Source organism: Morchella sextelata (genome assembly GCF_020137385.1).
Source record: "Morchella sextelata strain SCLS chromosome Unknown scls_18, whole genome shotgun sequence".
Lineage (NCBI taxonomy): Eukaryota > Fungi > Ascomycota > Pezizomycetes > Pezizales > Morchellaceae > Morchella > Morchella sextelata.
Window position 1 is genome coordinate 627355 of NW_025408633.1, and position 24652 is coordinate 652006.

Genomic DNA, 24652 nt, shown 5'->3' on the forward strand with positions numbered 1-24652 from the left:
GAAATTTACTCTTCTGATTGGCTGCTGGTTACAAAGTAAGTATTTTGGGGGCTGTTGAATTTATATGGTGTCTTACTAATATTTCTATAATCGAACCTGTCCCAGCCGTATATATGCCTACATAGCCTTTTTTATGGGCTCGAGGGCAAGCTCTATTTATAACCGCATGAGCTTTCATCCTTATAGACAGCTTTCCAACGTCTGAGCTTTGGGTTCAAGTGGTAACGGGTGGGCAACAGATCGCGGAGTCTTGCCGATATAAAAAGTGTTCACTCCATCAAAAACATAATCCATCTTTGGGCTACAAGATATGCTGGTTGCAGGGAATCACACATACCGGCATTTAGGACACACTATATCAACAGAGGTGCCACAGAATCCAGTCGAGTGATTTTGTGTGAAGTAATCTCTCAAGAATGGCTAACAAGAAAGGAGGTACGGCCAGTTTGTTCGGGTGCTATAAGCTAACCAGAGAAGAAGAGAGTGGTGAAGTACTAGCTCCGCTTGTACAATGAGATAAACTTGACCATTAATTTGCAGCAGATATCACAGTCTCTGAGTCTAGATCTCTGCTTGTATATATGATGAACATTTGCAATTCGAGTGATGAGGTATATTTATAAAGAGAGTATCATAAAACGTTCTTAAGCTTGGACCGTCTCAGAGGATAGGTTTGAATAATTTAAGAAGGACGTCGAGTTAATGGCCTTGCTTGTGGGGCGAAGAATTGGTGGGGTGATGAAATGATGATTCTATTACGAAGCCGGAGGGGAAATCCCATCTACTTATATATATAAATATAACACGTCTAGCTAGGCTAGACAGCTATGGACACCGTTACTAAGACCACCCTACATTGCTGGAGTAAACATAACGTTCTCAGTCGAATATTACACGTGGATTTATGAAATTCCATACACGTAAACTTGTAGAAAAAGAGTTTGTGTCATATTCTGCGCTCCAAATGTCTGAGTTTATAAGTAAGTAGATCAGAGTCGCTAGATCTACTTTGTTAATAGTGGCCAGCAGTGATCTCGATCTCATAATATAATATTGGTAATTAACACATTGTTATATACTGGACGTAAAATTAAAAGCTCCGCTGACTAGTGAAGTTTTTCATCCAGCAAGTAGTTTACCACAGAATGGGTAAGATTATATTCCAGTTAGAGTGTCCGCTGAGAGATTGTATGATCATGAGTCGATATGGACGCGAAAAGTACTCATAAATTGGAAATACCTGGGCACGGCGCCAAGTTTGTGGGGAAGACGCGAGCCCATGCCAATAATTACCCGGCCTGCGCGTGCACTCGCCCTTTCCGTGTTGAGGGGCACACCAATCTTCAACTTCAACTGTATCTCAACGTACGTCTGCAACCAACCACCAGCAAAAAAAACTCCGCCTCGCGCCTCTCGCAGACGTCTTTTTTCTCATATAACAACAACATCAACCCAATTCCCAAACACGCACCACCACCACCGCCAATATGAGATTGACCACTGAGCTCCTCGCGAGCGCCCCGAGCTATCTCAACCCATTGAATGATCGTGAGCTTGATCTACGAGGTGCGTAAATCCAAAGAACAGATACTACATTTTTGATCTATGAGCTGTATTGAACAAAACCCCCCTCTTCCTTTTCGGTGGAATGTACAAATCAGGCCATAAAATACCAGCGATTGAAAATTTGGGTGTCGCGGGAGTAAGCAAGCTCTCTCTCCAAACATAATTGGTGGTGGTGATGGCTGACCAAACAAAAAAACAGCCACAAGACGCAATCGATTTCACCGACAACGACATCCAGCAACTCGGCAACTTCCCCCTCTCCGAGCGCCTCAAGACCCTCCTCCTCGCCAGGAACCGCGTATCCACGATCCAGCCCACACTGGCAAACTCCATACCCAACCTCCAAGTCCTGGCTCTCGCCTCCAACAACCTCTCCGAGTTGTCGGATCTGGACCCGTTGGCAAAGTTTCAGCGCCTGACGCACTTGTCGTTGTTGGATAACCCTGTTACCAGGAAAGAGGTGCGTTAGACATCATCGTGGCCGAGAAGGAAAAGAAGAGGAAACTCATGCGGTGCGGGTGCGGTGTAGAACTACCGGTATTGGATCATCTGGCGTTGCCCCAGCGTCCGCTTCTTGGACTACCAGAAGGTTAAAGACGCTGAGCGGAAGCGCGCTGTCGAGCTTTTCGGAACCGAGAAGGAGCCATCCCCTCTTGCAGCTAAAGTAAGCCCCATACCCCCCCCCCCCCCCCCCCTTTTTTATTCTACTACCTCCCACGATATTCTAACGATCCTCCAGATCATGGGCGTCAAATCTAAGACATTCGACGTCGGCGAACCCCTCAACGGCGGCAAAAAGGAAACCACCGTCCGCCTAACAGCCGAAGAGAGGAAGAGTATCGAGGCCAGGATCAAGAACGCAAAGAGCTTGGACGAGATTGCGAGGTTGGAGAGGGAGCTGAGAGAAGGTCCTATGGTGGGGGAGCATATGGAGCAGTAGCTATATGTGTAGCTTATCAGCTCAGGCAAATTTCTTTTTCTTCTTCGCTATTCGTATCAAATTACAATGCAAAGTGTATAAAAGCTCTGTTTGTTTTTTTAAAGCCCAAAAAATAATTTCGATTTCTTCTTTGAACTTGGGTATCAAGTGGAATGGAGCCGGCCTAGTGGCCTAGGGTTTAGAAACTTTATACACTATTGGTTGTGTAGATTCGCACATCGGCGATTACTCAACAGCTAATGCACAGGGAAAAAAAAGGTGCATCCCATCTGTATACCCAGTAACACCGGCGACCCCATCCATCCGTCTCGTAGATCTGTGCTTCATTGCACCGGATATCACTCGCATCGTCACACCTGTCGCAAGAATCTAATATGACATTCTTGAAGAACTCGAGTTTCCTATGGACATATTTTTGATAGATAGTCCGTGTGAGCCTCTACATGTTACTCAACACCATAAAACTTTACCTTCGAGTTAACCACTCTGGCCAACCTAAGTCCAGTTACTAGCCCAAATTCCCAGACCAGCAGCCAGGCACAAATCTTCCAACGGAACAAAACTTTGATTCGAGGTATATACTGGCCTATATCTCCATCGATTACGGAACAGGGCTGAGTTGTTGTATATAGAAGAGCAACTTGAGGAGTAAGGAATTGCAAACCCAGTGCATGCTGTCATGAGTTCAATCCCGAACCGGTACGCGCATCAGAGTATAGGTTTTGAACCTCGCGGGCCGGGTGCTCTTCCTCATCAGCACGTCACACAGGACCAGACGCTGGTTCTACCTGTACTTGCCGTTAACGCGTTGTAGTGCTGGTCTGGGAGGGGGGAGGGAAGAAGCCAGGTCTTAAACCACCCAAAGCTGACGTCACAGAGATCCAATTTCCGCGCAGCTTACTAGCTCTACGCCGAACCTCAAAGTTTCCAGACACGGTGTACGTAGGTCTGTCCACTTCTTCACACTATACCCGAAGGGGGTGTTCTAAGGAGCTAAGGACAGCTATAAAGATAAGCTTTAGAAGTTACCCAGCTGGCCAGAGCCGAATCCTTACATCTCTCAACAACAACCACATCTACGTCTCTACCCGGTCTTCGATAAAGATTATCTACAAGCATCCATCAACCACTCATACTTCAGCCTGGCTCATCAAGCATCTTGGTGTACCGATAGATAGGCCAAGTCACTCAACAGGTCGGCGACTTGAATGCAGGATCACTACACAACGTTTAAGCACGACCTCGAGCGTGTGAAAGGCATCAACATTGAACTGCTTTTATCACTAGCTGCAGTGGCATCATCACTAGCTTAATCGACAGCTATTCTAACTACAGCTAAGATCTCTCTTTTCAACACTGGTAGATGCACACCATCTATCCATATTCCATACTCCATAGGGACAGCTCCATCAGCGCGGCGAAGCTCATGTCGCAGATGATCCCTTCTGGTTATGTTCGCTGAACAATGATCTAAGGTTCCTACTCGATGAGATTGGAACCCGAGCTGATCGGCTCATGACCGCACTAAAACTTATGGATCTAGAGTCCAAGTGGCCGACTTTTGTAGTAGCCGAAATTGTGTGAGTGGGGTTAATACACAACGCACCCGCGTAGGAGAAGATTTCCAATCTTCCTTTGGAGCGGTATTTCTCCATCTTTACGGACTTCAAACCCCACCGCTACATGCTACAGGGCCAGTAGATGTCATTAGTCTACGCTGTTCTGGGGGCCCAATGAGTTGGCCCATTCATCAACGGACCGCCTCCTACGTGATGAAAGGACCAAAGTGACCACTCGCAATACATCATTGCGACAAGACGAAACAACCGCAGGAGTATAACCTTCTATTTATAACGTTTCCAAACACGGCCAATGTTGCATACCACACAAAAACGCGCGAATAGACGAGTATTCGAAAGCCTGAGCAAAGTAGTAAGGCTTCCTTACGAGTGTTAATTTCAGGATGAGTGAAATTATAATATATGTTCTCGCGGAATCTACACTTCCCGCTCCTACGACCGAAATCGAGGAGATACACACTCCAACAGGCAGCTGCACCAAATATCACTCGCGCAGCTCGAAACCGCAAAATACCACAAAACCTCCGCAATATTCAATGCATCACAATAATGAGTCTTCTCCCACATATTGCGAGGGCTTCAGTATACGAAGTCAAGTTTAAACAGTACCACAACGATATCAAGCGGTGAGGGGACAAACGCTTCTCGCGGTCCGCGGCCGTGCTAGCTAGTTCAACTCTTTAGACCAGAAGCTCAGACTCTAGAAAGAAACCCAAGCTATATGCGGGAAAAAGCTCACTACCACTTCACGGTCAGGCTCGACCAGAAGATTGACTACTAGCTGCATACAACAGGTATAATATTTAGACCCAGGCAGTGAATATACCCTCACGCTGGGATCACAATGAAAGTATAGCGAGCAGTAGCCAAAACCTTCACATTATATAGTACCTACTGCATAGTGCTAGTGGTCGGCCTTCTGATTGAGCCTGGCCGTGGAAGGGATATTAGTTAACTAAGCAGCTCGTGCTTATTAACTACTGATCGGATTGTAGATTGCTTGTTGAAATACCTATCAAGTCTTCAAGGGAAGCTCGGAAAATAACAATCCCCGCCATAGACGCTGCCGGGATTCATTCTCTTTCCGGGGAGGTAGGCCGTTTAACCTCAATAGAAAGTTTTGTTTTCTAAGGAGGCAAGATACTTCCAAGGCTGTCTCAGCCCACTAGATATTGGGGCACCTTCTAGGTAGGACTAATGCCAAAGATCAAGCTAGATTTCCAGGCTCGTGGAGCGTCACAATTCCTTCTCAAGTTACCAAAAAGCTATGGGTATTGCCTACAAGAAAAAAAAGAAAAAACATCCTAAAGCCTCCGAAGGATATAACAGTTAGATCTCGTTCTCTCGTTCTTAAATCAGGTATGGTGCGCTCAGTATTAAAGGTGACATATCAGCTTTTGGCTACAGAATGACCTCTAGACCGATTGATGAGAAGACCCATTTCTAGCCGCCTCACTGCGCAGCCGTGATAAGTCAGTTATGTGGTACCTTTAGGGGTATATAAATGGGCACAAAGATGTTCCATTTTTCGCTGCCTCGGCACTTTTTACATAATTTCAATTCCCAAGGTTTTCTAAACCAGACAAGTTATCAAAAAATCTGTCTGAGACAGGTCCTTTTCGCTACTATATATCTGGTTAAAAAGCCTTATGGAATTGAAATTATGTCGCCTTCAAGATTGGGCAAGCCTTACATCACCAACCTTCGAGGGATTGCTAGAATACTACGGCATCATATCTCACATTGAAATGCCAGCGGTATACCAGGCAGGTCAGTTTGGAAATTTCAAACGTTTCAATCCACTCAGTGGACCAAAAAGGAGCAATAAGTATAAGGTAAGACTAAAGCGAGCAATTAAAGGACGGATGTATATCACTTATCCCCCCCAGAGAAAGAAAGTTAGAGCTTCCAGCAGAGAGCCAACAACCTTGTGTTGAATATGCGCCTGTACGAGAGTTAAATTTTCTGGCTTTACGCCCAAAAACAAGTACTCCAATACCCGACCAGAAGATATCACCTGCGTACGTCGCCGCCGATCAATAACTATTTCCGGGTTACAAAATAACTATGTACCCAGATTTGTATGGGAGAAACACTTCCTAAATCTACCCACCCCCAAAAAATAACATCAATTCTCATGCAAGAAAATAATATCTACATCCCCTTGGTAGTAAGGCCATATTACAATCGTCAAGTTAGCAAGTCATAGAAGGTATGATATAGAAAACTATAAGGATATATAAGTTATCATAGAACTTTCCTGGAAGTCGTAAGGAGATATCCATTCCGTTAGTTTCTTATATCATACCTTCCAGAAGAGGTTGACCCGAGATTTGTAATCCAGTGTAATCGTTAAAGGGATAGAGCTTGGGAACTGAAAGGATGCAATTACCTCTTTAATATATATCTCACATGATTGTAAAGTTACGAACCCTTCAAAGGTGGGCATTTTTATTAGAAACCCACACAGCAACCGTAAAAAATGTCCAACTTTGAAGGTTAGTAACTTCACAATCATATGAGATATTAAATAGATTGCATCTCTATATTTCTAGAGACTTTTATATCTTCCCATTTTGTTATCAAGTTCGGGGTGGTATTTTCGGGGTGGGTAGACCAAAAAAATTTTTTTTGTATTCCCATACAAATATAGGTACACAGGCACCTACATAAGTACTTCGTAAGTCGGCAACGATTTAATCCAGCTAGCTAGAATGATTACTGTAGCACTGTTCCATAACACTATTCGTATTGTCCTGATGTTTGCCGGACGTAACTGCTATTGCATACATACCATACAAAAACGCGCCAAGTCGATGATATAGTATGTTATGCAATAGCGGCGCGGTTTACAAACTTCGGAAAAGTAGGATTAGTGGATCTCGGAGGGACTTAGCCCGGCCTACGGAATAACGGGCCCGGGCTAATATATCACGGGCTGGGCCGGGCCGGGCCCTACCTATATTTGGCCCGGGCCGGCCCAAGTCACCCTCTGGTGGATCTCTTCTCAGGCTTAATTGGGCGGCCAAAAAACTCAAAGTACCGGTAGGTAATTCAAAGATGGACCTTGTGGTGGCCCAAGGGCCATTCTGCGCTTTTGAGACTGCAGCTAAGTAGAGGGAATCAATGCTCCGGCCCGATACCTCGCACCCACATCATCATCCAGATCTTTTTATAGATAAGATAACCCAGGCCAACTACATGCACTCATATTCTCTTGGCTTATTGCGCAGCTAAAGTATGGTTAGTACCTCACAAAACGCAGAGTACCGCGAAAGAGGGCCAGTCACCACGGCGGGGTCAGTTACTGATCCTCTCGGCAACGACCATTTAGGGCGAGTGATCCTACGGATTTCTTCAAACTGGTACAAAACTAGCCCAATCTATCGTTGCCGAGAAAAATCACTGACTGAGCCGCCGTGGTGACTGGCCCCCCCTCGCGGCACGTACAGACTGACGAGTGGCGTCGCGCTTGCCAAGCTTCATGGAAGCTCACTCGCCCAGTTCTGCGACAACTCTCCCCTAACCCTACACTCCTCCTCCCGTTATGGAGCGCCTCCTTACGCCGGAGCCAAACCCCCACGCTTAATTGCTTTTCTTAAGAGAAAAAAAACAATTGCGCTTCTCGGCGCCGCTGTCATGTCTGCTAGACGCGGCAGAACATACCGCCATGACACATCCCAGATCCCCAAGCCTGATCCAGATACTTGGCCACGGGAGATTCACGATCAACGAACCACATATTGAGTGAAGATCGGCCGCCATACCCGCAGGCATGATCCCACCGCGGTACCAGCCAGCACCCGCTCGTAATGCTTTGTCAAAAGCGAATCTATATCACCCATCCCAGAAATAGATCAGGCATCTCGTAACGCGTTCCCTAGCCGCCACTTCAGAGCTCGTCGATCGGCGGATTAGAATTGTATGTGCCTATATATATGCGCCCATTTAACGTGAGACGATGGTGGCTGTGATCTCAACCATGGGTGATCGTTATACTCTATATCGCGTTCTTGTCATGATGGGTGAAAAGGCGGGATCCTACCGGGACCCGCCATGTTTGAGGATTCGGCGACCTGTGTGATGTCGATATATTGAAGAGAAACGTTTTCTCTGCGCTGTATTGTCTGCCTTGTGTGCGTATCTAAAACAACAACGGCCCAGTATCTGGCCAGGATGCCACCGTTTAATCGCTGTTGCATCCCAGTGACATCTGAAGCTTATCCAAACAACCCTTGCTTGTTGCAGCACGAATCATGAAAACGGGTCTTTCTATCAAATCCAGGAAAGAAAGAAGAAAAAATTCTCTCCCCAACAATTTTTTTCCTTATCATGATCTAGCAAGGAATGCCATCAATGATAGATCCCTACTACAATCCTCTTGTCAGGAGCCCACAGCTATCGTCACGTGTTACCACTACTTAAACCCCCTCGACCCTGCCCGCCAATCACGGATACATTATAGGACCATTAGCGAAAGTCGCCCACGAGGAACAGCCCGCACCGTGCATGTATGATTCACACGCCCACTCTAAAATACCAAATCCCAATTTTAAAAAAGAGCTCACGGGGAGCGTAGGGAGTGCCATCTCGCCCGGCTAGCGAAACGGGGATCCCCGGGGTGGTGAGCACGGATGACCCTTGTTCTAGCCGGTAGGTAAGTAGGGTAGCGAGCTGCCCATCCATATCAAAACCTTTGTCGACGACGGCTCGGCAATCAGTAACCGATTGACTAGCGAATCAAATTCCTTTTGATATGCAGGGGCCCGGAACAATGAATTGGCTGTGACTGATATATTAGCAAAACACAGTCAGTAACGGCATGCATCGTCACCCTTTCCTTGGTACGGATATCAGATGGGGGTTTCGGTGACAGTCGGTAACCCCTTGTAATGCAGTCAGTACTAGTATTGCAGTACCATAAATTAAAGGGGTTGTAATTACTTTGACGTTTACGGACTGGCCTGGACTGTACCAGACTCGGTCTGCATATATTCACCAAATATGGTATACCGATATACTATTTATGCAATCCTTCGACCTAGGTAGTTATATGCAGACCTACTCATTCCAAAAACGTCAAAATTTTTACGAAGTTACGAGTAGTACTCGGGGCTGGGTATACATGAACGCCGTACCAAGATATATTGCGGCATTCATGAATGCCGCAGCCTAAAAGCATTCTACCACGATAAGATACGCTTGGAACCTGACCGATCCTCTTAGTTCCATAATACCAGACCTCAGGACTCCATCTCAAGCACAATGCCTACATAACGCCATGTAATAGTTAACCATGGATCCACGATCACGATCGAAACAAAATTGAGTTTCTTTTTACCCCTATTCCAAATTCTCTATTCCCTAATGCCCTTCTCGAATTGTATCAGAACATATGCGCATATGCAACAATATTACTATTGCTATATAGTACTAACCCATATACCATATACGGTACTTTACCCAATCGCCTTGCATACGCCGTGACATATAAATCTCATCGCATGCACCTGTGACTTCCATCATGTAGGTCACATAGTTCTGATTGGCAAGGCCATGGAAAGATATCTTCACCAGGAAGATGTCTCAATCTCCCCCGGGCGATGTCTGGCAGGGTATTTTTGGACCAATACCGCGTACCGGCGTGTTTAAGCAATCCCTGTTCGAATCGCCATCGTCGCAGCCAGACAGCCAGATGATGGATTTGCACTGCCCAATCATGTAGGAACCGACTTTAAGGCGTTCGCCTAAATTGTGTCAAGCCACAAAAATTTGGGTGCAGAGTTTTTTTAGCTGGTGCTGACAACTATCAAGAATTTAAATCTATGGTGATAATTCATGATCAGTTAATAAATTGCGAACCAGATATTAAAATCGAGTTTTCAATTTAGTACTTACATTCCTTTCTCCCAGTGACTAACCCATTGACCCACCCCCCACTCCCATCTTGAAACGGAAAAAGCACCCTATGCAATTGATCTTTCAGTCCGTGGTCAACCCGATCTGCGTATATATGCATCGGGACCAGTACAACGGTGCGGGAACGTTCGACCGGGAGCGGGGGCGAATATCAAAAAGCAACTTATGTGTCAACAAACCTTGAGTAATCTTGCATAGTTGACTTTTCAGCTGAGTTTTTCCACAGCGCGCATATCGAGCAGTCGAGTGATCACGTATGATACCACAAAAACGGCTCCTCCATGCGCGTTTAGCGTAGTTGCCGCCTTACCAACCTGCACTCGGAAGGAAAAAAACCGGTTTTTCGCAAACCTGATTGGAACTTGCACTTTATGAGTCTTGCACTTCAACCAGTGCACATGCACTAGAGTAAGTGCGGGCGGGTATCTATTTTACCTACCTACCCTATCCCCTCCTCTCCCGTGAGTTAAGCGCCTTCTGAATGTAGGATGCTCTTAACTATTGGTCGCTTAAGTAGCAGCGTCAAAGCATGTAAGTAAGACTCGTATGATCATGATAAAAGCCAGCGAGCACCATACCCTCATCTCCAATTTCGGGAAAAAGAAGCCCCCATCCACAAAAAAAAGATTTTTCTCCAAATTGCCATTAATCAGGATCTTCACATAGGCTCGTGTATTGTTGCTGCTGCACTAGGATGCATATTAGGTTTCATGCAGGACCTCACGCAGTAGGTATAGCTAGGTAGGGGAGGGGCTTATCTGCGTCTCTCCCGCCTGAGCGTTTCTGGGACGTGCACGACGGTACCGTTGTTGGTAATGGTAAAGGACGGACCTTATGGAGGTGTTACGCCGACCCTCTAGTATAGCTAGCTAGCAAGTAAGGCATTTCGGGAAGGGTTATTACAATATATCCCTCGACGAGGAGTAGAATAGAGCAAACTGAACATTAGCCTTTACCGAGGATCCCGGCCGATCGAAATTTCGTATGGGTATTGATTGTATTGGGAACCACCACGTATCCGAAGATGCCAAAGAAAGGGGGAACAGAGAAGTGGGGAAGGGGAGAGACGGATTTTCGGGACCCGTCTAATCTAGATGGATAACTAGATCTGCAAGCTTCTCGGATAAGTCAGATAGTGAAGTGTTCCTGTCTTCCAAGTACATAGTTTTCCGGGCCGGAAAAACCATACAACTAAGCTAAGTATTAGCTCTATCTCGGGCCGGAGTTGTTTTTAAAACCCCCAAATAAGAAAAGAAAACCTACCTACATAGCGGGGCCCCGCTAGCTAACCAGACAACACTGTCTCGAAACAACACTCCCCGACTGGTGGTATTCCATAACGAATCGTGTACGTAGAGTAAGCAAATCTTAGCTACCGGAGCACCCCCCTGCCATGTTCGTGAAATCAGCATTTGAAATTTCGCAATAAAACAAATTCCAGGCCGAGTCACCGTGAAATTTTTAGCTTTTTGGACCGGCCCCATGTAGTGTGTTCGTCGGCGTTTATAGGCACCCAATATTGCAAACCACTTTCTCTAAACTCCTCCCATCATTCCAGTTGGGGGCCTAGCAAGCCCTGCCCCCACGTACGGCTACTTTCGATAAACAACTCTCCATTCTTTGCCCCCTTTTGATCGGCCTTCGGCGACTAGCCCCCACTTTATTCCCCTAGATAATCACGAAAAGAAACCAGTCAGTCACTCCACAACTTAAAGAACGGATTTCTTCCAAAAGCGTCATATGTAATTGCAATATCGTCGTACCTACATGTAGGCCTTATGCCAAGTCTCATCTTAGTAGAGTACCTAGAGTCGAATGCATAAACGAAAGTAAAAAGAGGGGGGAAACCTCATCCATCCTGACTAGCCACGATCGACTTGAGCGAACATTTGCAAGGAAGCCCTCCCTTGAAAGTACTCGCAGATTAGAGAGAAATGCAGATGAATCAGATCATAAAAAGTTTATCCTACGCCTCAGCCCAGAGCTAGTCTGTCATATCATTATTTTTTTTTTTTCCTCTTTCGGGGAGAGGGGTCGCATATGCCCGGTCCGGCCGAAAAAAACTTGCTTGGAACAGGAAAGGGAAAAGGGAAAAAAAAAATCCCAGAGCTCTGGGTGCTGTGATACGATCATCAAAAAGAGGATACATAACAGAAACCTAGTTTGACCAAATAGCCAGGTTATGTCGAATCCCAACCATATACATTCTTTAGCGCCTGGGCGTTAGAGTAGGTAGATAATACTCACCTATATCACAAGTCACTCATAATACCAAGACCAATGACTGTCTCAGCTGGATTCCCTTTCAGATCTAATCCGAAGAGCGCCCACCGGTTACGGCTGACATTCCCCCTCAAAATTGTTTATGATTTGGAGGTACAAACTGTACTATTTGATGAAGTTTCCAGTCCAGTCACCTCATTCCCATTACTTCCCCGGGGATGACATGGTTAGCCCTGACCTTACATGCGATTCGGTCCTCAGCCCCAAACACCAGCAGCACATTCAGCCTCCTCGAGGTACATACATAGGGTCAGGAGGAGGGGGGAACTCACCTCCTCTCCCAATCACCCCCCCCCCCCCAAAAAAAAAAAAAAAGCCGGTGGCACGAAATAAGAAACGTAGCTCGGTACCAAAATAACACAATCTGCATGGTTCCAGAAGGACCCCATTCCAACGAACCCCGATATTACTTTTTTGCCTAGCTAGGTACACGTTCTAGGAAGGGAAGGTGCCTCAACGGCTCCCCCGGTGAGAACTTTATTAGCAGCCCCAATAGTGCATGGTGCATGATGCAGCCCTGCAAGAGGCTCTTTTACGAAGCGAGCGGGGGGGAGGATGATCATGATCAAGAAGGAAAAATGCTGGCGAAAAAGAAAAAAAAAGTGACAGTAGTTTTTCGTGGTGATCCATGAAGGATTGCGGAGTGAGACCGATCCGCTCACGGAGTTCGGCGAGATATGCGAGAAATTGTCTGTTATGTACAGTAGCATGTAGAGTAGCACTAATATGGAGGGAGAGGGGGAACTAACTAGACCTGATCGTGAGTTGGCCTCTTCGACTTCATTTTTTCATTTGCTTGGTGAGCTCAGGGTGAGACAGATCGTTTGAGTAATTGCATCTTACTCTAGCTACATGTACCCTGTCTTGTCGGCCAGTGTATGTAGGTCTAGTACCTTACAGAATTTCTTACACCAGTAAATCATTAATGAGATCTGGATCGAATGGAGTTAAAGTGAAAGGGACAATAAAGAAAAAAACAGAATTTTTTTCTCTCTCTCGAGATGTAATTTCGTTTTTCCAGAGACAGGACGAAAGCATGGCATGTGCTGATCTCGCTAGATACAAGCAACTGCCCAGAACGGGCCGTCTAGAGTAAGCTTCCCATAAGCCCTATGATACTCCAAGGCCCTGCCGCCAATAAGATGATGTGTCTCGCTCGGTCTAGCTCGGCATATAGGTAAGACTACTACAGATCACAAATGGGGGTTAGTAGTGGTCTCTAACGTTAAACCACTAGGGCAGCGGAAGCTGCCAACGCCGACGGACGGCAAGAAATAAAGGATGATGATGAATGCGGCTCTGTCTATCTGTCTGTCTATCATATGTAGCATACACATGTCTATCTGCAGAGCATTTATTGTCACGAGGCGGCGTAGTAGGACATTGAAGATCTATCTGATTCTGATTCTGATTCATTATCAAGAGTGGGCAGTTTGTTGTTGTCCCCTTAAGACTACATGGCATTGTAGAGTACCTCATACCTCGAGACCCCTGTTACTCTACTGCTCTAGAGTCGGTACTAGACCTACTCTAGATCGATACCTGAGTTACATGCATGAGTGCATGTACCTACAAAGCTGCTTGCTTGCTTGCTTGCTGGCCACCAGAGAGTGAGAAAGAGAGAGTCATACCTACATCTTCCCTTCCCTCGACTTCCCTTTCGTCCCTTTCGTTCTATGTATGCTGTACATGTGGGCACTCTAGCTCCCTCTAGGCCCCCAAGATAATTAGCCGCGTTCTCTCAGACTCGACCTCCACATGCCAAATATCTCCCAACGTCCAGGCACCCACCAACCCACCTAGAGTACATACATGTAGTGAGCACATGTACTTCTACCTAACACCCACTGAGTTGCCCTGTAATCTCCTTCCGATCCACGCAGCAAGTCGGTCTATCGCAAATAAACATACATCTCTAGCTAGATTCCTGAAATGTAACTAGGTACCGGTAGTTCAACCAAACCGAAGCTCCAACTAACCGCGGTAGTTTTCCACCCCCTTCCTCCCTCCCTCCGCTCCTGATTCCCGCAGACGCCTCTCTCTCTCTATCCCTATGCATCTGCTCTACATACGTAGCCGTTCCCGCCCCATCGGAAAAAGTGATCTGTTGCCTTCTTTGCTTTTCAGGGCGCTTGCTAGCTAGCTAGCTAAGCCGGCACAACCGCGCCTGGAACGCATCCACATACATTGTATCTGCGCCGCACCTGAAACAGTGGATTGGGACCAAAAAGAAAAATCAATATGTAGAGAGAGAAATCTGGCCCTCGCGCCAGAAGAAGGAGATCAGCAGTACATAGTGGGAAAATTTAAAGAGTCTAGACGTGCTCGAGCTTCTCGCTCCCTCTCAGGCCGCCAAGATCCGATCTGCTCCATGAACCATCGCGGTTGTGGCTGCGGCGAGACCGCTCGGCCCGACGGACGGTGTATCGATGCGATCGCGGTTGTGTGTGTTATTTTCCTTCGGAGGTTATATGATACCGTGGGGGAGGAGGGGGGGGAGGATTAAATTAAAACAGGACTCTTACTCCTCCTCCTATGCATGCATGTAAGTCAGCATGAATTTTGAGCTTAATCCAGAATACATATCACTTTTATCGGAGAAGGGGCCGAGACTTTTCTTTTTTTTTAAAAGTTGCTAGTATTTATCTAGATAGTGTTTGTCCCATTTCCATATACATGACAGTTGTAGAATTTGGAATAAATCAGCGTACAAATCTGCCTCCTCCGCTCCCTCCAAAATTGAGATAGAACGCCCGCATAGTAAGAGAAAAAAAAACAGATGACAGATCCGCCCAGCTTAGCCAATAAGCGAGCGAGAAGTGAAGTGACAAAAAACCGACCCACCCCGGCCCCCGTATCCTGATTTTTTTTTCCAACAAAAAAAACTAGACAAAAGGAAAAACCAGATCTTGTAAGAAAGATAACTATAAACAAAAAAGATGTCTAAAAAAAGGTCCCCGCACCTACTTGTCAAGCAAGCAGGTTGGCAGGTAGAAGAAGAAGTTAGTCGTAGAAGCGAACGTGTAAAAACAATGATGCCGGCCATGTATAAACAAAATCAGATCCCAAACCCAGTTAAAGGAAACAAACACAAGAAAAATGCACCAGGCCCTCTATGATACGATACTCCCTGTAATCGCCCAGCAGAAAGAAAGACAAAAAAACACCCAATGGTATATATAAAACAGTAAATGGAATCAAGCCAAAAACAAAAGAAATTAGGCACTAAGAAAAGAAGGAAAAATGTGGAGAGCAGAAACTCTGCATCACCACATGGTAGTTGCAGCTTTCTGGATAGGAACGATATCAGAAAGCGGCGGGAGGTGTGAAGACATGCCGTTGTCGTAGGGGGCTGTTCGCATCTGTGAGTCGTAGCCCATGTTTGAGAAGGCGTCTTCCCGCTGCTGTTGCTGCATTGAGGTGTAGAAGCTGAGAGCTTGCGAGTTCCATACGATTGGCTTGTTCTTATTTGCTCTGGACGCGATGTCGACTCTCTTCGGGCAACCATCATCCTCGTGTCTAATAGGAAAATGTTAGAAAATCTAATTCTAGAAGCTATAGAGTCGCTGCGCGTTCTTACCTTCTGAGAGTGTCCTTGCGGGCAAACATGTTGTTGCAGAGCTCGCAGCGGAATTTCTTCTCCTTTGCGTGGACCTAAGAAATCACTATTAGCTACTGCAGCTCGACCTCAGACCAGTAATAGAGGAACTTACACAAGCCTGATGTCTAGTCAAGTCCGTCCTTCTTACGAATGCCTTCTTGCACTCCTCAACTCTGCAGATATGGGGTCTTGGCCTATCCGGGTCGTGGGTCTCCAAGTGCGCGTTGTAGTTCCATATCCTTGAAAAGTACTTTCCACACTTGTTGCAATGGAAGTTTGCCTCGCTGGGGTCCGTCAAGCGCCTCTTCTTCCTGTCCCTTGGCGCACCTGATGGAGCTGGAGAGCCCTCATAATGGCTGTGCATGTCCACTACTGACGAGATATCCGCACTCCTGGCCCTCTTCATGGCGCGGATGCCCAAGCCATGGTCCTGAAACTCGTGGTCGTCCATAAACCCGCCCCCCATTACTGGCATGTTATGGGGGTCCTCAGCGCGGAGAATATCCTCCAAAAAGAGCGGTGGAGGAGATGCAGCGCCGGCATGGCCTTGAAGCATGTTGGTATCGTTTGACATCCAGATACCGGGAAGGCTGGGGTCCATTGGAAGCTTGTCCTGCGGGTCCTGCTGGTACTGGTGGTTCATGGGAGACATGAGGCCTTCTGAAGCTGGAGGTGATAGAGGAGAGTTTGAGCGGTGGTGATGGTGTTGGTGATGGGTGTGGTAGTTATCGGATTGCATGTGTGTGAAGGAATGCTCCTGTTGGGGAGGAGATGGCAATGAGTGGTGAGGTCGGAGGTGGTCGTGTAGTGAGCGCTGGGGGAGAGATGGAGAAACTGAGTGCATGCTTCTGGGATGAGACTGGTCTCTTGTACCTCTTGACCAAGAATCCTGAGACATTGGAGGAGTGTGGTATCCCAGTGGTGATGAATGCTGAGTCGGTGTGTATGAATGGGGTGAAAGGTGAGAAGCCATATGTAATGTATGATATTTGTTCCTTTTTTCTTTTCTTCTTATGCCTTGAGGGGGGTGGAGGCTTGTTATGTAACTTTTAGTTGGTTCCTTGGCTTGTACTGTTATATATTGCTTTTTGGTAGCCAAAAAAAAGAAATGGATGTGGTAAGTTGTAACTAGCTGCTATTGCTGCACTGTTTACCGGATGTTGAGGAGGAGGAGGAAGAGGGAGGTTGTAGGTAGATATCGATACTGGAGAAAGCTCTGAATATATCCCTTATTGCAGGAATAGCTATTGAAGTGGGAAATATCGCCGAGTTTTAAAGTTCGAGGCTCAACGGGATGATTGTGCGTGTGCTTCTTGTCACTTGCTTGCGAAAAAAAAGAATGCGGGGAGATTCCATGGAGTCATTTTGTAGTTGAGCACCTACATACTGCAGACCCGTAAGGCAGAGGGCAGAGGGGGGGGTGGTAGCTAGACAAGGTGGGCTGGGTAGGTACCTTCACCGGAATTCCCATGATGGATGGGGTGGTATCGAGCCAGTCGGTAGTGAGTGGTCGTGCGGCGGGGTCCGCGAGCTAAGTTTCCTTCCTTACCAACCCTACATACCTTCCCTGCCATACCTACTCTACTCGACCTACTCTACAAACCACACCCCCCCCCCCCTCTTCTCCCCTGTCATTACCCGTACACATCCACTAATTTTTCCCATGAGAACAGGATTAGAGACAAGTCCGGGTCAGGCACATTTTAGGAGCCAGTGCTGCGACCTGGACCTGGCCCCCAAAATTTCTGGTAACCAGTGTGAGTGTGAGTGAATCTCAGTGAGTGGGCTTTGGACCAAACAGCGCGGTGAATGTTTCGCGCCGGGCGTCAATGCAACCCCCACCAGGCGAGACCCACATGCACGCGTTAGACCAAAATGCGAACGATTCAAACCCGCACACCCCCCCCCCCCCCCCAATCCATTTGTTAGAGTAGCGAAGTATCACTGCAACACTCTAATTCAAGTTTTCGCTCACTCACTCACTTCGACTCTAATTGTAGATTATACATACTCAATTCATAAGTCATAATATCTATTCTCTTGGTAGTTCACTACAATCTTATGCCTCCCACACACACACACACACACACACACACACACACACATACACACACACACGCACATCACCCAAATCGTACACTATGTAACAGTACTTACATCCCTTTTAAAGCCAAAAGCTCATCTAACTTGCGGCTCATGTCCTCAATCGCAACTCGCAGTTGCCGAATCTCGTCGTCCCTAGCACTATAAATCCCGTCGTGACGATTATGCGCATATGGTGCCCTAGTCTCCCCCAAGGCCGATCCACCTTCGAGATCTTCAAGTCTAAGACTGCTGGCAGAGCTCTTAAGCGCAGCCCCCGCTTGAAATCCGGCTCCGCCACCGAGCCCTAGACGTCCTCCCGCTAAGCGCCCAGACCACTCTGAGTATCGGTCTGGTCTCCGATTAAGCGGCCTCAGTCCATGACCGAATTGACTCTTCTTGGTCGTGGGGCTAGGCCCCCATGCAGTGTGACGAGTCTCATTTTCTGGCCACAAGCTTTCATAAAGCATAATTGCCGCGACCTGCAAATCACTTGATTTAAGCAACTCATTCAAGGATCCCGTAAAAGGCTAGAATAATAGATGGGGAACATGGGGACATAAGACATCACATACAAACGGGAAATGCGAAAATTTCAAAAGCGCTATTCTGACAATCCGCAGACGGCCAGCAGAGACGAACAGACGCAGTGGTCGTAAAAGGATTAGTGGCAGCAAGTTCTAAAAATAAGATTATTATTAGTCTTTTAGCCGAACGGAACAACCACGACCACGCTACGTCCTGTCGGCAGTCATTTAGTACTTACTAGCGGCGGGTAATAAACAACCAAGCGATTGCTAGTTGAGGCTTCCATAACCATGATAGAAAACCTAACCGCCGCAACGTTAGTGTTAGAGCGGGGCCGGAAAGTAAGGAGTCGCGGCAACGCGGCTACTCTACATACATGAACAAGTATTCTTCCCTATCGAATCAAGTTAGTTCCGGAGCTGAGCCTCGGAGGGGCAACCGAAAAACAAGCGCGGTATCTACCTAGCATTATTCATCATCTACGGAAAGAGAAAAATTACAATTAGCCGCCAAGAATAATCAATATTACGAGGACTATGTAATTAACAGAGATTGACTGTATCTTACGTTTGTCAACCCATTTGATAGTATACTAATCAACGATGTGACCAGAAGTATATTCGTCAACGTAACGAAAATTAGCTTTTGGCACGGGTTAGCTCATGATCATTGCAGTGAACACTCTGAAGAATTTTTACTAGTACTCACCATGAGTGGTGGTCCCAAGACAGGTGAAATCTACCGCGACCGCGTCTAATGTGAGTTGTGACTAATTCAATCAAAGCAAACGCGGATCTATGCAACTGCACCTCTCTCATTGCATCCTGGAACGTGCGTGTTAGTAGTCCGAATCTGTATCCCTGTGCTACTATTAGTGAGGCTGAATGCACTTACAAAGCCAACAGTATTCTACAAGGGTACCAGATATGATCAGCAACAGCGCATTAATTTCGGATGCTGGCCCTGTCGGGGCAGCGCTTACCGAACCAAAGAAAACTACCCAAAAACCAAGCCGGTCAGCACATAAAATTCTATTTTTATTTCCATCCAGTCTTGCTTAGACCAGCGGGTCCAAACCTTTAATGAGCATCCATGACATTTGCGATAGGGTAAACGTTTCGCGAGCAAGCAGCGAAAATGTTGTCAAAAATCCTACCCACCCCCCCCCCCCCCCCATATTTAGCGAGGCGATCACAGGTGGGCGAAGTCGCTGCCCTGTAAATTATAACCTACCAAGATAAAGAATCACGATCTATACCTATTAGCATGTGTAATTAATTCGGATGCCTTCCACCTAGGGAATAGGGCTTCCCCAAGCGACTGCATCTACCCGATCTGATACTGGAAGGCGAAGCAAGAGCCGCAATAACTCACCAGGATTAGAAACTTCAAAAAGTCTTTTGTCATTTGTTTCAAACAAGGTATCAAGACTCCTGGATCACGGCCGTCAACGTCAGATGCAGTATTCGCGCAGATGTTTCATCATTGGGACCCGTACCAAAATAAGGGTTTAAAGATAGCAAAGAGCAGACACTAAAATCCAGTTATCAGTATCCATAACGGGTCTAATAAAGTCAAGGCGTTCTCGTTCTATCGTTACCGTGGTATCAATAATAACGCCTCGAGCGATAGTATATCAAAGGCGATATCAACGATTGCATCACTATCCTTAACCAAGCCAATTATTCCTGCAGGGATTGGTGAGCGCAGGCTTAAGATTTCCTTGGCCCGGTAATACATACTAACAACCAGAAATCCAACCGCTATCAAAATAATACACAGATCCCATATGCTCCAAAAATCGGCGGTATAGAAAGCCGTCCCTGCATCTCTGAGTGATGATATTTCGTCAACGGCAAATGCGATGAAGAAAACTATCAATGCGCCTTCCATGTATGTAAAATGGAATGGGTCTCTTTCAATCAGAACGCCGTAATACAATGCAAGCAGGGTTGCGAAGAAAAATGCTTCAAAGGCCTTCTGATATTTTGGGACCCTCAGTCGGCAGAATGGATCCGCTTTTCTGGGAAGTCATGTATGTAAGCCAGGATTCATTGCAGCCTTCTAGAATATCGAAGAGGACTTCTTGCCTTTTGTTGTAGAAGTGGGGCTTCTTGGACCCATCCACATCTAGCGTTTTCCAAAAAGAGATTCTTCCGTCCCAGCTACAATTCTTCATTAGTATCTAAAAGCCTCATCGAGTGATAAAAAGCCTTGGCACGTACATAGCATTAATCATACGTTGTACCTGCGTTAGCTCTTGTCAGCTCCTGATCTTGGCCAATATAATGTATGTCTGTAAGACCTACTGGTCGATGCGATAGAAACTTCTTTGCGTCTGCGAGGATCGCAATTTCTAGAGTATTGAGGCCGGCAAATGTCCCTATACTAACACACTCCATCTCATTTGAGCAACTTCTTCTTGTTTGGGTACCTCCCTCCAAAAGCCCTGTCGATTCTGTCGCTTCCTCTTCTGACTCGTCATGGGGTTCCAATGGAGGTAGCTCATAGCAGAGATACTCCAGTGCATCATTAGCAGAAAGGTACGACATCAGATCTAATGCTACAAACTCGGCAGCTAGAGCTCTGCTTGCTCCTAATCCGTGGCCATCATCTGCAAGCTCTTCGGCAGAGAAATGTGCTTTGCACCAACTATTGTCATGGTGCACAGCATCAGTCTCAATCAATCATTGATATCTCAGACAACTAATATATTAATGTCCAAAAGGGGAAAGGGTTTATGTAATAGAATCAATTTGTGGAACTTACAGTAAAGCTGCGACCGTAGCTGGGTTATGGCCTGCATGAATAGTCATTTACCCGTAAGTATATAAACGACTAAAATAACTGGCAGGAAATTTAAACATGTAAGCAAGCTACTCTTTCCCTTACCCTTGTCTGTAAGTTGGCTGCAGAGCCGCGTCGTCACAGGTGAAATCTTGATGGTGTTGAGGTTCTGTGGTGTGTCGATGTTTTCGATAACTGCAGTTGTGTAACACCTCAGTCAGCGGTTGCACCGCTCCTCCGCTTAGAGAAACAACTAGAAGAAAAAAACGGCCCACAATAGTCTTTTAGGTTTTCACAAAGCTCGGCAAAATTCATATCGTCTTTCACGACTGTTGGCGACATCAACGCCGGAGTGGACTGTCCTTCCTCTCCCATATGTTGCATGGAAAGAAATGAAAGCGGTCGACTTTTGGACGGCATGAAGCAACGCTGGACGGAATGCTTTCTGGGCGTGGAGGATTCTGCAGGGAAATTTAGGAGATGGTTGTTGCTTGATGACGATGATGATGCCGGCTGGAGATACGTGAGGTTGAGTGAGCATACAAACCAATCAGGATAACGGCGAGGGAGTTAGTCCATATCTGGGAGGAAAGCCGTTTGAGTGAGCTGTCGCACAGTGCGGCTGCGCGTACATAGGTCTAGGATGTTTGTCTGAGGGGTTTGCACGGTCATGTTATTGGCTTGATAGAGAAGCTTTATCAGCGCGTCGACCCCAAACAGGCGCATCAGTAAGCCCTAATCATACATATGTGTCTAGGTTGGTACACACTTTACTTTGAAATTACTGGTCTATTGAGGCTCTAGTGTAACCCATGTATGATAATCGGCAAATAATTCCCCAGGGCCCAGGCAATGGAGGAAGAAGTTGAAGCTGCAACTGAGTAGAGATAAAGTGAAGTTGTCCGGAACGAAGAACCCGAGCTTATTTCTGGGCCCTGAGGCTCAACCAATCAGGGTTCATGTGCATTTACATACCGCTAATGCTGTGCTAGGATCGGTTGATAATTAGCCTACAGAAAGCCAAGGCCTCGATTTACAGTAAGCACATCTACTCGCAATTTCACAGCGTTTCTGGACGCAACTGCTATTGCATACACAGAAAAAACCCGCCAAGGCTATCTTTTGTATGGCATGCAATAGTGGTCGCGTCCGGAAACGTCAAAAAACTACGAGTACATGTAGTGCAGTCTATCGGGTGAGATCGCATGACACCATAGTCTTTTCTTTTTTCTTTTGTGAAGAATTATTTACACACTTTGGAATTCCGCAGCCAGGAATCAGAAACAATGAATCAGATCCACCGGGGAATTATTTTCCTGACGAAATCTCGGGCTGGAGCGTGCAATTTGCGGGGTTCAGAAACATATGAGGTGGATCGCTTAAATCTGGCCAATATATATTACGCGTCTGTGAAGTGCACTTCAAGAATCCCATCCACTCACAATGTGCATCAGAAGAAAGCGCGATTAAAAGGCCTCAAGCGCGAGCAGTAGAGTCTACATCTATGCGTTCACCAAAGACAAGGTGGTGTGCCGCGAACGTACTGCATGCATTCAACTACATGAGTAAAGTAAACGCCAGCTGGGCTGGGTCACAGGCCGATCTTCAATCACCACGCCCAATGTTTACACGTCGTACCCATATGTGTATGTAGGTACATGTAGTTTACTCTAGAGCATGTGTAGGTACTCTAATTCAAGGCGGTGTTGTGTTATAACTACATCTACATATACTTATGACATGTAGCTTGTGATAGACACATGTAGAAGACAGAGTAGAATAACGTAGGTGAACTCAAAGTAAAGGCACGATCTCTAGAATTGTGATTGACGTATGACTTCCGCTATTCTTTTCACAATCCTACACTTATGCGTGTGAAAAGGGCTGGGGAATTTGAAAGCGTGGCTCTACCCTGTTAAAAAGTGACATAAGAATAAAAATATCTCGAGTGATCGACTGTGACCAGATCTCGCTTCAGCTAGTAGGATTAAGCGTGCCAAGACAATCCGTTAATTACATCTACCCCCACTGCCGAAAGTAGCCCGAAAGTCCTTCCTCCCTCCCCTTCTTACTTCTCGCCAGGACCACATTTGGGCCAGAGCCAAAAGCATTACATACCCCTGTCCCGAGCGATTTTTCCGTTCGGTTATTTGAGGACAAGCTCTGAGCCTCTGAGCCTCACTCTGACTCAACGGCTGTGCTCTAGTTTGAGAGTCACATCACAGCTGCCTGCCTAGGAAGCACTACGTCGGGCACAACTAGGAACCGTTAGATGGACAGTTGACCCACTTTCTACTCCGACTCACCAAGAGTATAACTGTAAATAGTGATTCTTCTACGAGCACGGGCGCTTAAGGGCGTATCTTTTCCTTGTACCGGGGCTCCTTTGCATTGAAAACCAAATTTTCGTGCTCTGAGACTTGAGGGACCGTTACTTTAAAGGGTAATGTTTCCAAAAACAATAATTAAAGCTGTAGGCAAATTGGCACGTACTCACGACCTTCCTCAATTGACACCTGGACTTGTTTAATCCCTTGTCTGACCTACACAATGTACCTACTCTAATACCTTATTTAATATTGCAGATAAATATCTGCCACGATCAGATGCCGAGAAAAAGATATAGACCCGTAGGGCTATAACCATATTTGTACATGCTGCATACATGTACTCTAAGGACACATTAAACGCTATTGCCCGAGAGAGAAACATCTGCAAAAAGTACAATAATGTAGCACAAAGGCAAGAAGTTAAAAATGGTTCAATAATCATCTTGACTTGCTTATCCGAAACACATTGACCATATCGGTCTGTCGGTCACAGCCTTACGATCTTCCCCGATTCTGCCGTCCCTACCTGGGCTTATGATCAGGTCAGATACGAATTGGGTAGCCATTGAATCTCACGGTTACATCCAAACTGGAATGATGAGCATGAGCATGAGCATGAACCTCGTCAATCGGGGCACTGCGGCGAGTACGCATCGAAGAAAACAATATTCTTTCTAGAACGTTAGTTTGGAGGGCAGCAAGTGACAGTTTCGAACTGTTTGACACACAGCATCTTGGTACTATCAAGTGGCACATGAACCCAATACCGACCGGAGGGAAACAGGAATCCTTAACCCTACCCGATCTTGCAGGTGCACACGCAATCGGAGTGTCGACGTGAAAATAGATGGCAAAAATACATATTCAAATGGACACACCAAAGAGGAAATATGTTGGGGGGTTTCCCAGACTGTCATTTCCATTAAGAGAAGAGATATAGGACCAATCTGGAATGTTCAATAATCAGATGCGGGGTAGTGTCTTATGCTGCTCTTACTGTTTCTCGCTAAGTTTAGTCGATGCCTCTCATAGGCTC

The 24652-nt window shown here is 46.3% G+C and overlaps 5 protein-coding genes across 5 annotated transcripts; 1 reads left to right on the forward strand and 4 right to left on the reverse strand.

Annotated features, from left to right (window-relative positions):
- Nucleotides 1–1487: 1487 nt before the first annotated feature.
- H6S33_004680 (uncharacterized protein) lies at nt 1488–2506 on the forward strand (the record flags this gene model as incomplete). Its single annotated transcript, XM_044836026.1, has 5 exons — nt 1488–1566; nt 1662–1702; nt 1766–2026; nt 2096–2230; nt 2306–2506. 5 exons carry the CDS (start codon nt 1488–1490, stop codon nt 2504–2506), a joined length of 717 nt encoding a protein of 238 aa, XP_044690653.1.
- Nucleotides 2507–8939: 6433 nt separating this feature from the next.
- Nucleotides 8940–9609, reverse strand: H6S33_004681 (uncharacterized protein; the record flags this gene model as incomplete). Its single annotated transcript, XM_044836027.1, has 6 exons — nt 8940–8972; nt 9031–9071; nt 9128–9147; nt 9225–9355; nt 9428–9450; nt 9525–9609. 6 exons carry the CDS (start codon nt 9607–9609, stop codon nt 8940–8942), a joined length of 333 nt encoding a protein of 110 aa, XP_044690654.1.
- A 286-nt stretch (nt 9610–9895) lies between these two features.
- Nucleotides 9896–11862, reverse strand: H6S33_004682 (uncharacterized protein; the record flags this gene model as incomplete). Its single annotated transcript, XM_044836028.1, has 15 exons — nt 9896–9909; nt 9985–10052; nt 10185–10215; nt 10320–10366; nt 10445–10449; nt 10505–10513; nt 10584–10689; nt 10837–10870; nt 10962–11113; nt 11167–11196; nt 11269–11393; nt 11457–11538; nt 11602–11673; nt 11773–11780; nt 11854–11862. 15 exons carry the CDS (start codon nt 11860–11862, stop codon nt 9896–9898), a joined length of 792 nt encoding a protein of 263 aa, XP_044690655.1.
- A 3692-nt stretch (nt 11863–15554) lies between these two features.
- Nucleotides 15555–16787, reverse strand: H6S33_004683 (uncharacterized protein; the record flags this gene model as incomplete). Its single annotated transcript, XM_044836029.1, has 3 exons — nt 15555–15807; nt 15869–15942; nt 16002–16787. 3 exons carry the CDS (start codon nt 16785–16787, stop codon nt 15555–15557), a joined length of 1113 nt encoding a protein of 370 aa, XP_044690656.1.
- Nucleotides 16788–18042: 1255 nt separating this feature from the next.
- H6S33_004684 (uncharacterized protein) lies at nt 18043–21706 on the reverse strand (the record flags this gene model as incomplete). The annotated part of the gene is made up of 22 exons (XM_044836030.1): nt 18043–18453; nt 18547–18651; nt 18738–18801; nt 18876–18893; nt 18962–18978; nt 19067–19141; nt 19208–19237; nt 19309–19323; nt 19394–19408; nt 19482–19495; nt 19577–19651; nt 19733–19751; nt 19874–19932; nt 19998–20032; nt 20100–20187; nt 20242–20522; nt 20590–20664; nt 20725–20747; nt 20809–21151; nt 21269–21299; nt 21392–21481; nt 21562–21706. 22 exons carry the CDS (start codon nt 21704–21706, stop codon nt 18043–18045), a joined length of 2028 nt encoding a protein of 675 aa, XP_044690657.1.
- Nucleotides 21707–24652: the final 2946 nt, after the last annotated feature.